The 15,105-nt window shown below is 37.2% G+C and overlaps 2 protein-coding genes across 4 annotated transcripts in view; both read right to left on the reverse strand.

Moving 5' to 3' along the window:
• Positions 1 to 15,105, reverse strand: part of LOC113068554 (gephyrin-like) — a 1,122,288-nt gene that overhangs the window by 535,829 nt on the left and 571,354 nt on the right. The window lies entirely within an intron of this gene.
• On the reverse strand, positions 2,368 to 8,764 carry LOC113068577 (interferon regulatory factor 4-like). The gene is made up of 8 exons (XM_026241356.1): positions 8,381 to 8,764; positions 7,859 to 8,045; positions 5,521 to 5,606; positions 5,321 to 5,426; positions 4,907 to 5,014; positions 3,398 to 3,721; positions 2,675 to 2,781; positions 2,368 to 2,594 (listed from the first exon to the last, which is right to left on the reverse strand). Exons 1-8 carry the CDS (start codon positions 8,552 to 8,554, stop codon positions 2,421 to 2,423), a joined length of 1,266 nt encoding a protein of 421 aa, XP_026097141.1. The 5' UTR covers positions 8,555 to 8,764; the 3' UTR covers positions 2,368 to 2,420.

Below are 15,105 nucleotides of genomic sequence, written 5' to 3' on the forward strand. Positions count from 1 at the left end.
AGTACTGTGCAAAAGTAGGCCACTAGAATTTTCACCAACAAAAATGGTTTTAAGTCAGTTATTTCTGTTTTGCTTTAGTGTGTCAGTAGGAAATATCAGTTTACATTTCCAAACATTATTTTTGCCATTAAATGTAATAATCCAGTGAGATTTTTCTATGCACAGAGTCTGACAGCAGCCAGTGCTCCACACAGAGATCTGATCTGATCATCATCAGTCTGTGTGAAATAACATGAAGAAACAGAACAAACTGAGACAGAATCAATCCAGAAGAACTGTGCCAATGTCTCCAAGACACTTCAAGAAACCTGCAAAGATACCTGAAAAACAGTGCGCAAGTGCAGCTAGGACGAAAGCTTTTTTAACGCATACATGTGCATCTCAACAAATTAGAATGTTGTGGAAAAAGTTCACTTATTTCAGCAATTCAACTCTAATTGTGAAACTGGTGTATTAAATAAATTCAATGCACACAGACTGAAGTAGTTTAAAGTCTTTAGTTATTTTAATTGGGATGATTTTGGCTCACATTTAACAAAAACCCACCAGTTCACTATCTCAACAAATTAGAATATGGTGACATGCCAATCAGCTAAACACGTGGAAAGGTTTCCTGAACCTTTCAAAATGGTCTTAGTTTGGTTCACTAGGCTACACAATCATGAGGAAGACTGCTGATCTAACAGTTGTCCAGAAGACAATCATTGACACCCTTCACAAGGAGGGTAAGCCACAAATATTAATTGCCAAAGAAGCTGGCTGTTCACAGAGTGCTGTATCCAAGCATGTTAACCGAAAGTTGACAGGAAGGAAAAAGTGTGGAAGAAAAAGATGCACAAATAACTGAGAGAACCACATCCTTATGAGCATTGTCAAGCAAAATCGATTCAAGAATTTGAGTGAACTTCACAAGGAATGGACTGAGGCTGGGGTCAAGGGGTCAAGAGCCATCACACACAGAAACCAAGGTCCTAGAGTCTGGAGGAAGGGTGGAGAAGCTCATAGCACAAGTTATTTGAAGTCCAGTGTTAAGTTTCTACAGTCTGTGATGATTTGGGGTTCAATGTCTTCTGCTGGTGCTGGTCCATTGTGTTTTTTGAAAACCAAAGTCACTGCACCCGTTTACCAAGAAATCTTCATCCACCATCTTCATCTACCACTTCATGCTTCCTTCTGCTGACCGGCTTTTAAAAGATGCTGATTTCATTTTCCAGCAGGATTTGGCACTTGCCCACACTGACAAAAACACCAAAAGTTGGTTAAATGACAATGGTGTTGGTGCGCTTGACTGGCCAGCAAACTCACCAGACCTGAACCATATAGAGAATCTATGGGCTATTGTCAAGAAGAAGAAGATGAGAAACAAGAGACCAAGCAATGCAGATGAGCTGAAGGCCACTGTCAAAGAAACCTGTGCTTCCAGACCTCCTCAGCAGTGCAACAAACTGATCACCTCCATGCCACGCCGAATTGAGGCAGTAATTAAAGCAAAAGAAGCCCCTACCAAGTATTGAGTACATGTACAGTAAATGAACATACTGTACTTTCCAGAAGGCCAACAATTCACTAAAAAAAATGTTTTTATTGGTCTTATGAAGTATTCGAATTTGTTGAGATTGTGAATTGGTTGGTTTTTGTTAAATGTGAGCCTAAACCATCATAATGAAAAGAACCAAAGACTTAAACTACTTCAGTCTGTGTGCACTGAATTTATTTAATACACAAGATGAATTACTGAATTTAATTAACTTTTCCAACATATTCACATTTTTTGAGATGCACCTGTAGTGTGGTCCCACCAAATGTTGATTTAATTTAGTTAAGTTTATAGAAGTTAATTAATAAAATATATCTATGGCATTATTTTTGACGGCATCCTCACTTTACAGCATTTTTACAAAATGCCTAAAACTTTTAACTGTCCTGTATCTTTGCAGGTTTCTTGAAGTGTCTTGGAGACATTGGCACAGTTCTTCTGGATTGATTCTGTTTCAGTTGGTTCTGTCTCTTCATGTTATTTCACACAGACTGATGATGATCAGATCAGATCTCTGTGTGGAGCACTGGCTGCTGTCAGACTCTGTGCATAGAAAAATCACTGGATTATTACATTTAATGGCAATGTTTGGAAATGTAAACTGATATTTCCTACTGACACACTACAGCAAAACATAGAAATAACTGACTTAAAACCATTTTTTGTTGGCTTTTGCTTTTGCACAGTACTGTATTTATATATATAATAAATATTTTATATTTAGATTGATAATTTATATTTTTTATTTAATGTATATATACTGTATATATGACTACATTAAAATGGAAAAAAGAATTGTGTTTGTGTGTATATATATATATATATATATATATAAAAAATGTAAAAATTGGTGTCTTAATAATGTCTTGTAACTCTTTTGGGGTCACTCTTGTATGAAGTTTCCGTGCGTCTGGTGTCCGCTGATGACAGGATTCTCTTGGTGGGCGGGGTAAACCTGCTCAGGGGTCAGAGGACAAAGTTCATGGGTGTTCCTCGTGTAGTTCACACCGCCTTGCTGGAGGAGGAGCAGCAGCTGGCGGACGAACAGTGGCTCCACCTGTAGGACAGGAGAAGGGACAGCCGTGTTTAGTCATGTGGAGGCGTGACAGAGCTGATGGAGAGGTCAAAGGTCATTACCTGGACCGTAAGGGGTCTGTTGTCAACGGAGGGGTCACAGCACTCAAAAAACAGCTGGACGTGGAAACGCGGAGGAGGACGAGCGTGCAGGAAATAACCCTGGAGCTCTGCAGGAATTAATGCATATAAACTTAAAGGGTTAATAAAGCCAAAAGTAAAGATTCGTCATCATGTACTCACCCTTATGTTGTTCCAAACACTTTAGACTTATATATATATTTTTAATGAATCTTGAGATTTCTGTCCCTCCATTGACAGTCTATGCAATTATCACCTGTGTTGCCAAGTCCTCGGTTTTACCGCTGAATTGGGTTACTTTTTTGTTGTTACCACACATTGCTTTTTAGTCTGCAGGTTATTGGTGGTGATCTCCAACCCCTGGAATGGAATTTTGACAGAGCAGAAAACTGGGGAGAAAATGCAACTGGACTAGCTTTGATTTTGATTGACAGATCTGGCAACCCATACTCTGTGGAAACGGCATTCCAATGGGTGGGAGATTGCTTTAAAATCTGGACTAAAAAACAATACGTGGCAGCAGTAGAGGGACAGAACTCTCTCAGGTTTCATTAAAAATATCTTCATTTGTGTTCTGAAGACGAACGAGTCTAAGTCTTAGAGGTTTGGAAGAATGTGAGTAAAAGAAAACCATTTTTGGGTGGACTATCTTTTAACTATTAAATATATAAAAATGCCGTTTAGTAGTTGTTGAGCCGTTCTAACCTGTCAGAAAGAGTTGTGTGTCCAGTAGTTTGCTGGTCTGCTCTCGCTCTAGTTTGCAGAGTTTGGTGCTCAGGTTAGCGTGCGTCCCGTCGCAGTAGACCCTGGACTGACAGAAGCGTCGGGCGTACAGTCCATCGGGCATCATCCAGAGCAGGACGCCCCCCTCCAGCGCTCCTCTCTCAACCTGAGGGAGAGGAACCAGCTCCGGGCCGCTGTAGGTCCAGTTATCGTCATGTGGAGCCAGTCGACAGCCCTCGGCGCTCACCACGGTGGCGTCCGTGACCAGAGTTTCACCGCTGAACACCATCACCTGCAGACGGGCGTCTGGAACGGGTCAGAGATGCTGGTGAGTTTCTAGACTGTTGCTAGGTGGTTGCCAAGATGTTCTAAGTAGTTACTGAGTCATTTATATGTAGTTTATATGTAGGCAGTTGCTAAGATGTTCCAAGTGTTTACTGGAGCATTTTAAGGTAGTTCTAGTATTATGTCCTACATAGTAACTTTGGCCTTTGTAAGTAGTTGCTTGGCATTTTAGGTTGTTGCTAGGCAGTTGCTAGGCATTTTAGGTTGTTGCTAGGCTATTGCTAGGCATTTTAGGTTGTTAATAGGCTGTTGCTTAGCATTTTAGGTTGTTGCTAGGCTGTTGCTTAGCATTTTAGGTTGTTGCTAGGCAGTTGCTAGGCATTTTAGGTTGTTGCTAGGCTGTTGCTTGGCATTTTAGTTTGTTGCTTAGCATTTTAGGTTGTTGCTAGGCTGTTGCTTAGCATTTTAGGTTGTTGCTAGGCAGTTGCTAGGCATTTTAGGTTGTTGATATGCTGTTGCTTAGCATTTTAGGTTGTTGCTAGGCAGTTGCTTGGCATTTTAGGTTGTTGCTAGGCAGTTGTTAGGCATTTTAGGTTGTTGCTAGGCTGTTGCTAGGCATTTTAGATTGTTGCTAGGCAGTTGCTAGGCATTTTAGGTTGTTGCTAGGCATTTAAGGTTGTTGCTAGGCTGTTGCTTAGCATTTTAGTTTGTTGCTAGGCAGTTGCTAAGGTAGTTCTAGTACTATGTCCTACATAGTAACTTTGGTCTAAGATGTTCTGCATAGTTACTGGGGCCTTTGTAGGTAGTTGTTATGATGTTGCTAGGCTGTTGCTAGGCTGTTGCTTTGTGGTTGATAAAATATTCTAAATAGTTCCTGTGGCATTTGTAGGTAGTTGCTAGATTGCTATGATGTCTAAGTAGATAGGCTGTTGCTAAGTGGTTCACAATATGTTTTGATTTTACTGGGGTATATTGTTGTTGCTAGGCAGTTGCTAAGATGTTCTAAGTGGTTACTAGGGCATTTGTAAGTAGTTGCTAGAAAAGTGAGTTAAGTTGGTAACAGGTAGACAGTTGTTCTAAGGTGTTTACTAGGTTTTTTGTCAAGGTGCTTTCTTTGAGTGGTTGCCTGCTGTTGATTGTTATGTGCTAAGATATTCTGAATGGTTACCAGGGTGTTGCTAGGAAGGTTATTAATTGTATGTGCACCTGACAGTGCCAGGGCCTCGGCTGATCTCATGCTGGCATCCAGGGAGAACGGTGAGGGAGGCGAGTCGAACGTGTTACAGCTGTAGAAAGAGCCACTTATCTGGTACCCTGCACACACACACACACACACACACAGGGACACACACATACACAGAGAGACACACACATACACAGAGAGACACACACATACACACACACACACACAGAGAGACACACACATACACAGAGAGACACACACATACACACACACACACAGAGAGACACACACATACACAGAGAGACACACACATACACACACACACACACAGAGAGACACACACATACACACACACAGAGACACACACACACACAATCTTTACTATAAATGACTCAATTTATTTTGTAAATTAAAACAGAAAGAGAGAGAATAAATACCGGTGTCCCAGCGTGAGTTCTGGCTGAAGTGGACATCGGACAGTGAGTTCTGCTCACACAGGAAGTCCCTCCAGTTCCTGTCAGCAGCAGACAGGAAGTTACACACCTGTACAGGGAGACGGACACACAAACAGATTTCCACCTTAACTGTTTCATTATCATGGACAGATATACAGTAAGCTTGATTAAAATAGTGTTACCTGACCCTCCACAGGTTCATATGAAGGATAAAACGGGTAGTTGTGGTGACCCAAGCTTGTGGAAACTTTTTCATATGATTTTGGTGCTGAAATGAAGGAGAAATGAATTGCTATTTAAATGTAAATTAATATATAAATACAATTTTAAAACAGAATCACAGAGTTGGAAAAAGGATCAACCCTCCTAAAAATGATTTGTAAACTCAATCAGATGCAAAAGACAAAAAAAAATAAAAAATTCAAAGGCTTTACCGATGCCTAGTGAAGTCTATTATTCAGAAATGAAAGGTAAAACACAAACGCTCCCTGGATCAGAACATCACTCCAAACTGATGAAAGAGCCGGAGGAAACTGATCAGAGAGACGGTCGAGAGACCTACAGCGACTCTGAAGCAGTGAGTGGTCCTTGTCCACATCTAAAAACATCACAGATTGAGTTATTTGGCCTCAACAGCAAACGATATGTCTGGAGTACATCTAATCCAGCTCTGCATCCAGATAAAAGCGTTCCTGCAGTAAAGCATGAGGTGTTACTGTCCTGTTATACAGTGTTTCTCTGCAGCAGCGACTGCAGCACTTCTCAGACAGAAGCACAAGTGAATAAAAGCCCTGGAGCACACAGCAGAACTGAGCTCACACAGGTTAAAGGAGAAAAGCTGAATGTCCCTGCATGTCCTCGACAGAGTCCAGACCTGAAGACCGCCGTCTAAAACACTGTCCATCAGACCAAACTGAGCTGAACTGAGCTGAACTGAACTGAGCTGAACTAAACTGAGCCAAACCAAACTGAACTGAACCGAACTGAACTGAGCCAAACCAAACCGAACTGAACCGAACTGAACTGAACTGAGCCGAACCGAACCGAACCGAACCGAACTGAAATGAACGGAGCTGAACTGAACCGAACTGAAATGAACAGAGCTAAACTGAACCGAACCGAACTGAAATGAACGGAGCTGAACTCAACCGAACTGAGCTGAACTGAACTGAACTGAACTGAACTGAGCTGAACTGAACTGAGCTGAACTGAACTGAACTGAACTGAGCTGAACTGAACTGAACTGAACTGAGCTGAACTGAACCGAACTGAACTGAACTGAACTGAACTGAGCTGAACTGAACCGAACTGAGCTGAACTGAGCCGAACTGAAATGAACTGAGCCGAACTGAAATGAACTGAACTGAACTGAACTGAACTGAGCTGAACTGAACCGAACTGAGCTGAACTGAGCCGAACTGAAATGAACTGAGCCGAACTGAAATGAACTGAGCTGAGCCGAACTGAAATTAACTGAGCTGAAATGAATTGAGCTGAACCGAACCGAACCGAACTGAACTGAGCTGAACTAAACTGAGCTGAACTGAACTGAACTGAGCTGAACTGAACCGAACAGAACCGAACTGAAATGAACTGAGCTGAACTGAACTGAACTGAACTGAACCGAACAGAACTGAACTGAACAGAACTGAACTGAACTGAACTGAACAGAACTGAACTGAACTGAACTGAACTGAACTGAACTGAAATGAACCGAACCGAACCAAACCGTACCGAACTGAGCTGAACTGAACTGAGCTGAACTGAACTGAAATGAACCGAACTGAACTGAACCGGAGCAGTTCTGCAAAGAAGAGATACTGCAAAGTTACTAGAGACAAACCCCAACAGACTGAAGACTGAAGTTAAAGCAGAAGCTACTTCAACAAAACACTCATCTTTTTCCAACTCAGTGATTCTGCTTTTTTTTGACATGTTAGTGTTCTATCTTTCACTTGATGTAGTAAATACAGCTGATAAAACAAAAACAGTCTTTATTTCAGGCCCCAGAGATACAAAATGGGTTATTTTAAAGGAGACTGATTCTTTTCTAAACCCACTGTATGTTTGTGTATATATATATGTGTGTGTGTTTATAATTTTAATTATTAATGTATTATAATCTATCTATTAATTAATTAATAAATATAAACAAATGTATATTTAACATATAATTTAATATAATTTAATATAATTTGTTAATATAATTTGTATTTAAAAATAATATTTCTATATACTAATTTATCTGTTGATAAATTAAGTTGAATAAATACATAGTTATCTATATATTCTATGTAATTTTTTATTACTATACATAAATGTATATTTAATCAATTATTTAATATATTACACTATACATACAATATATACACCTTTTGAAATGAGTTGGTATTTAATTTTTTTTTTTTCAATTATTTATAAATTGCATTGAATACATTTTTCAGTCATGCAATATCTGCATTATAAATAATTTCCGTATTTAAATGTTAGCTCTATTTATGTGTATATGAGTGTGATCACCTCTTTTGGTTCCCTCGGGAATAACGCGGTACACTTTGAACGGTTCCGACACGTCCAGCTGGCTCCGGCCCACGAGCTCCTCGAAGTCGCTGCTCTTGTTCAAGGCGCACCTGAGCCGGGTTTTCCAGGTGGGAGGATCCGGTTTATCAATTCCCTCGCGATACTTGCCCTTAAACAGAGCCCAGGCCTGATCCAAGAAACCAGACATCATTAACATAATTTATGCGGACCTGATCTAATTTGCATATGAATGAACAGCAGCGCTGAAAGTGTTTGCACACCTGAAAATGTCTTAATGTCAATGCATTATAAAATTAATGAATATATAAACTATTGCAAATAAATAAATCAATGTACAAAAACACTTTACAATCAAAATAATTCATGCATACAGTTTGAAATGATCAAACACTTATCGTGACTAATATACATTTTATTTTATTTTTTTGCATGCAAATGCAATTCATTATTTTTGTGTATTAATATTGATTTTTAAGTTAGTTTTAAATGCACCTGTATTACCTTGAAGAGCGCGGCGTCCTCGTCTCGGTTGTAGTCCTGCTTCCCTGCGTGTTTCCACGGGATGCGGAACACGGTCCGCTCCCGGTCCTCCCAAACTAAACCGGGGTATTTCCCGGTGTCCACCTGCTCGATCAGCCACTGACGCAACTTCCCGTTCCCGGTGCTTCCCGACATCCTCAGTTTGACAAATCAAGGCTTGGGAATATCGTTTAACAGAGCAATGATGCAAATAACAGGAGCTCTGGAGACGCATGTGTCTTCAGCAGAAGCTGCCGAGGATTTGGTTTTGATAACTCATGAGGTTCAGTTTTCAGATCAGATTTTTCATAATTATTTGCCTTTTTATGGGAGGAGCAACAGATGCGAAGCTCAAAGTCATGAAAGTTCTTCAACATATACACACGCGCGCGCACGCACACACACACTCAAAGACGCACGCGCGCGCGCACACACTAAAACACACACAAACACACGCACACTTATACTTAGTCTTCTGTTGCTCACAAATTACTTTTATTAACTATTAAACACTGTAACAAATATTGTTTTTAAGTTAAAACAGATTAATGGAGAACATTTTACAAGAAAATAAAACTTCCACATTTGATTCAGTGTGTTACTTGACATCTCTTTTTATTTACTGGCACTTTCTGAGTGAAATGTGTTTCTGCACCAAATTTCTTTCAGTTTTACCAAACATTTCTGCATTAATAGAAGTCAAATAATTGCCTCTTTTATGTAGTTTGATGCCATTATCAAGAGATTCATTTGAAGGATAAAACAAGATTGTGGAAAAGTTTTCATTAATATTTAGAAATAAGTAGTCATTTAATTTATGAAAATTTAAGGTTTTACATTCATATATACTTACATCTATATAATAAATGTTGATGCATACATACATACAAATATATATATATATATAATTTCTACACTTTTGTGTGTGTGCCCCAGTCCTTAAAGTTTTTGCATTATTAAAAGTCAAATAAAATGTATTTCCTCCAAAAGCTATGTGTCACTATCAGGACTTTTTGTTGTTTTTATTAATTTTTTTGCAGGTTTAACTATATTTGACCGAATCTCTCTGTTCTGCCCGAATGAAATGCACGTCTCTGTGGAGACCATTGAGGGATTTTATTAATATCACAGATGATTATTGCTTCGACATGACCTGAGAACATGACCGCAGCAGTTTAAAGCCACAAATTCCCCTCCGTGTTAAATGACAGAGCAGTTTTTGTGGCGTGTGCACCTGTGAGTGTTACTGCTCCTTATGTTATGACTGGACGGGAACACAAGTCCTCTGGGACTGCGATTACTCAGCAACACACACACACACACACACACACACACACACACAGAGACTACTCAAGTTAAAGGTCAAATAATAGCATTTCATTTATAAAAAAATGAACGGGGTTTGAGATTAATGCATTTATTTTCCAGGCTTTTTAATGTGGGCATCCACAGATCATGTTCACTTTAGATAATATTACAATCAGAAATTCATATACTGTATATATATATATATATATATATGTGTGTGTGTGTGTGTGTGTGTGTGTGTGTATAGTGGAAATATAATATAACTATAAATATATATATTTTTTTAAATATTTGGATTATGGATATTTTATTTAAAATATGGACAATTAATTAATTATTTTTTAATGAATTTACATTTAATCTAAATATTTAAAAAATATTACAGACATTTATCTCATTATTTTGACTAATAAATTTTTTTTAATTCTGTTTTATTTTCATTTATTTATTTTTAATTGTTTCTTAATATAATATAAATATAATCAGTGTTAAATATAATCTATCCATCTATCTATCTATCTATCTATTTTATTTATGACTCAAAATGCAAACTCATTTTCCCAGAAATCTGTTACATTTTGTGGTTGTCGGCCGGATATTCAAATGAATCCCTTCATCTGTTCAGCGTGAAACTGTAACAAAACTGTCAAGTCATGAAATTAAAGTCGTTGTGTGAATCTCGCATCTGTTTTTTTTTTTATTGTTTGGACCTGAAAATGTTTTCACGAAATGCATCTTTCCACAAACACGGTCTGAAGAACGGCATGAAATAAATGTGAAAAAAAACAGTGCTTCTTAGAGATGCGAATGAGCAATAATAAAACACAATTACTCATATAAAGAGCAGATGTGTGTCTTACAAGATACAAATATCAGTTATTAATCAGCATATCATCAGTCGGAGAATGTCTCCCATATTTAACCCATTTAAGTTTTATATGTTTACAATCTTAGAGTCTGTTTTCTTTTATTTCATCTGTTAAAAACAGCATTCAGCAAACATGCTGCATTCAAGAAATCATGATTTATGTCCAAAACAAACATGAGTCTCCATCGTTTAGGAAACTGAGAGCTTTTGGGCTTCTGGTGAGAAAAGATGAAAGTTATGAAAGATGCATGAAACATCCTTCAGATCACATGAATTCAGACACAAGATCACAATCCTTCACCTTTAGATGCATGAAGATGATGAAACACGTGAACGTTTGCAGGTTTTTCTTTGACACACACCCTCGAGAACGGCTTTGTTTCGATTGATGTAATGACACTATGTGAAACTGCCACGGTTGGAGAAAATGTATATTTTTGAACATATTTTATTAATTTCACATCTTAAGGAAAGTTTGACATTCACCAGCAGCTGACTTAAATTAAGACTTAAAAACATGCAAAATGATGGTTTCCAGATTAAAAAAAAGGGGTAAATGCATCACTTTTTAAATATGTAAAAAAATAAACAAATGTATATAATTTTTTAATTATATACATTTTATTTTATAGACACATATGCATATATAATATAATAAATAAAGCATTTTTTATTTACAAATTTTATTTATATGTATTTATTTAAGCATTTTTCATAAAAACATTGCATTTATCTGCAGAAGCAGGATGATACATTTATTAATAATTTTCGCAATAAATTAAAAATATATGGCGATTAATGCTACCATTTTCTGTTACTTCATAGAGAAAAGCATATATACTGTGCAACTATCATATCTCATGTTTATGCAAATATTTCCGGTGTTCAAATATAAATGCATTAGTCAGAAATAAATAGAATTCGTCTGATTCATTTTGGCATTTTTCAGAGCCATGTGTTCTGATTTTGACTCACTGATTCCATTATTTTGCTCCGTTTGAACTTCATGGAAATAAAGTAAAAATGTCCTTTCTTCCTTTTTTGCGTCTTTCATTCTGACTTTCTCACACACACACACACACACTCACACACACACACTCACATCTGTGCAAAACTGCTGTTAGAAAGTTGCAAAACATGAGATAGAAATTGATTGTCTTGTGAGATTTCTCGCACTTTCTTTTCCTCACCTGAAAGCAGGGGAAGTTGGATTTCACTTGAGGGATCACACAAACATCGCTTTCTTCTAGAATCACCTGATCATGAGTTTCACAGCGCTTGTTTTCAGAAAGCGTGAATCTTTTGCCATCACTGCAGTCATCTTGAACTGAAGGAGGAGACGGAGAAGTCTCTGTGATCTTCTGGTCTGTAGAACCAGAACCAGCACTAATTAGATTAGGAGGAGGAGAAAGACACGAAAAGTTTTAAAAGCTCTCAAAAATAAACTAGTGTTTTTCAAGGAGATGCTATAGAGGAGGCTTTTTTGGGTTCTCCAAAGAATCTTTCAGTGAACAGTTCTTAGAAGAACCATTTTTTTGTTAAATTTGATTTTTTTGTTAAATTAACCTTTAGTATTAATTGTGTTTAATTGGTTCCAAGAAGAAACTTTTACATCCATGGAAACTTTCCATTCCACTAATTCTTGATAGTGAAAAATGTGTTATTTAAAAGAACGAGAACTGAAATGTTCTTTGGGGAACCTAGGTTCTTCTGTGGAGTCGCTGAAAAAACGTTTTGTGTTTTAAAGAGTGTGTGAACAACGTTCTGAAGAACCTTTTATAGAATATAAAAATACATGGAACCGTTCAAACACACTTAATACTGAAGGTTCTTTTTTTGATGGTTCCAAGAACCTTTAACACCCAAGGATCATTTCAAATGGTTCTGTGTAGTTGAAAATGGTTCTTTAGATTAGAGGGGAACAATGTTCTTTTAACAACTGTTCATTTAGATGTTTTTTGGGGAACCAAAAATGGTTCCTCATTGGCATCACTGCACTTTTCAAATGCAATGCCATGGAAGAACCATTTTTGGTTCCCCAAAGAACCTTTCAATTAACAGTTCTTTGAAGATCCTCTTTTTTTAGTGTAAAGAATGTTCTGAAGAACCTTTGTCCAATATAAAGAACCTTTTGTAGAATGGAGAGTTTCGGCGGATGTTAAAAGTTCTTCATGGAACCATCAAACACTCTTAAAACTAAAGGTTATTGTTTTGAATGGTTGGTACCAAGAACCTTAAACATCCTTTCTATTTCAGAAGGTTCTTTATAGTAAAAAACATTCTTTAGTTTAGTAAATTAGTTTATTTTAATGTTCATTGAGAGGTTCTTTGGGGAACCAAACATTGCCTCTTTTATGGCATCTCTGGAAACAAAAATGCAATTTTTACTTCTCAAAAGAACCTTTCAGCAAATATGTATGAATAGAACCACTTTTTCTTAGTGTAAAGAGCCTTTTTTCCACAATGAAGAACCTTTTGAGGATTGTAAAGCTTCTGTGGATGTTAAAAGTTCTTCGTGGAACAATCAAAGCCAGTAAAGGCCCTTTAAAAGTGTTTGTTGGTTTCAAGCAGAAAGTTCTCAAGAAAAGTTTATTTTAAGAATTGATCACTGGAAGGTTCTTTGAAGAACCAAAAGTGATTCTTCTGTAAGATCTCCATGAAAATCATTACTGTATATTAGAGAGATTTTCAACATTTTCTTGTCATTCTCCATCCTAATATCCCTCTTTCTTTTAATTTAGTTAGTGCTGCTCACTAAGGGATTCAATGCATCATTTCTTAAACCAAAAAATGGTCCTTCTATGGCATTGTTGCATGTGAAAACCCATTTTCGAAACCATATTTTTTAAGAATGAAGATAAACATCTATGAACATTTCTTCATTTCTGCATGTCCATCATTGGTTATGTGATTCATGTATATATAAAGATGCTAATGTGCATTTTGGGACCGAATTTGAGCAACACATCACACCCATTGACCCAAAGCACCCTTCCAGGCCTGAGGCATTGATTTTAAGTGCACAAACAGCAGTGTGCACTTGACCAGGTGAACTCTCACTAGTGTGCCATCAGACCTGCTGCAAACCAAGAGAGTGCGATCTCAACAGGTTGAATTGCTAAATTCGTCCGTTTTGCCCGGCAACAGAGCCCCTTGCCCCCCTCTGTCCTCAAATCCAGCAACAGCTGCTGCCATATTCTTTCACACATGCCAAAAAAACACACACAGGCTTTTCTCGTTTGAACTGAAAGAAAAACCGGAAAACCAACAGTTGCTAAAAGAGTTCAACACCTTGTCCCAAAAGCAAGAAACAGTATGTGTCCTAATCAAATTTGCTGTGTTAGAGGAAGCCAGAAGCTGTGTACCTCGGACAGATGTTCTCAGGGCTGAGTCTGGGGTTTGGCCTTCAATCGGGCCTTTAGAGGCAGATTAAACACAATCAGACTTCAATTAATGAATGCATGTGCATGCATGGGATGTCAGTTGGAGTTTATAACTCAACATCAGTCCATTAGTGAAAATTATTTCATGCATTCTCAAAGAAACCACACCATAATGCACAATACACAGGCCTCACTTTAATATGTTGTACAATCTTTTTTTTTTTTTATATGTCATGCACATGTATATTTATCTTAAAACCTGTAAATTTTTTATATTATATGATTAAATGTATAAGAGAAATGTAAAAAAATTTTTTTTTTTAAATTAAAAAAAAAAAATATATATATATATATATATATATATATATTTTTTTTTTTTTTTTTTTTTTGTATAAACATTGTATTAATAAAGTTGCATAAGTAAATATAGGCTATATTTTTCACATATGTAGTTGCAGCACAAAAAAAATCATAATATAGATATTAACATATGCACATATACTGAACATGTTATTTTTCTGTAAGCATGTGAAAATTATATATGGACATATATGGCAATATCACTCTTATATATGGGGCAATATATAATATTTACACATGGGATATTTTATTTGTATTTTTTGTTAACCATAAAGCTGGAAAATAAACAGAACAAAATATTCTCACATTCATGTTTCTTTACTGGCTTCAGTACTATAAATCCAATTAAATCAAAAAGCATTCAACAAGAAGTGAAAAAAAGCAACAAAAAAAAAAAAAAAGAGAGAAAAAGTATTATTTTAGCACGAGGTTGTGACGAACCGAGAAACGCACTGTTAGTGTTACGAACCATCTTTTCTTATGTGGTGCTCATCACCTGTAAATGTTGGTTACAGGATGCAAAATAGAAGCATATCACGAGATATGTGGAGATATGTGGACAGCTTGCAGCAATTAGGACGCGATGCTCTTATTTTAGGGCTGATGTTGTCGTGTCAGGTTGCGCTGACGGTTGTTATTCATATTGGAGATTGTGAAAATATCACAAAAATCCCCTTCAATTCCCCATGCACTAGCTGATATACATGCACTTCTACTCACAGATGTAAACATTCCTCTGTCCTGTCCGTGAATGCTCGCTCTCAGGGGACTCTGAAGGGGCCAGAGGC

This window comes from Carassius auratus, linkage group LG45M, assembly GCF_003368295.1.
Source record: "Carassius auratus strain Wakin linkage group LG45M, ASM336829v1, whole genome shotgun sequence".
Classification (NCBI taxonomy): Eukaryota; Metazoa; Chordata; class Actinopteri; order Cypriniformes; family Cyprinidae; genus Carassius; species Carassius auratus.

Coding starts and splice junctions, on each gene's coding strand:
- LOC113068577 (XM_026241356.1), bottom strand. CDS start 8,554: ATGTCGGGAAGCACCGGGAACGGGAAGTTGCGTCAGTGGCTGATCGAG. Junction 5,427..5,520: donor ATGAACCTGTGGAGGGTCAG/GTAACACTATTT, acceptor CTCCCTGTACAG/GTGTGTAACTTCCTGTCTGC. Junction 2,782..3,397: donor CACACAACTCTTTCTGACAG/GTTAGAACGGCT, acceptor TAATTCCTGCAG/AGCTCCAGGGTTATTTCCTG.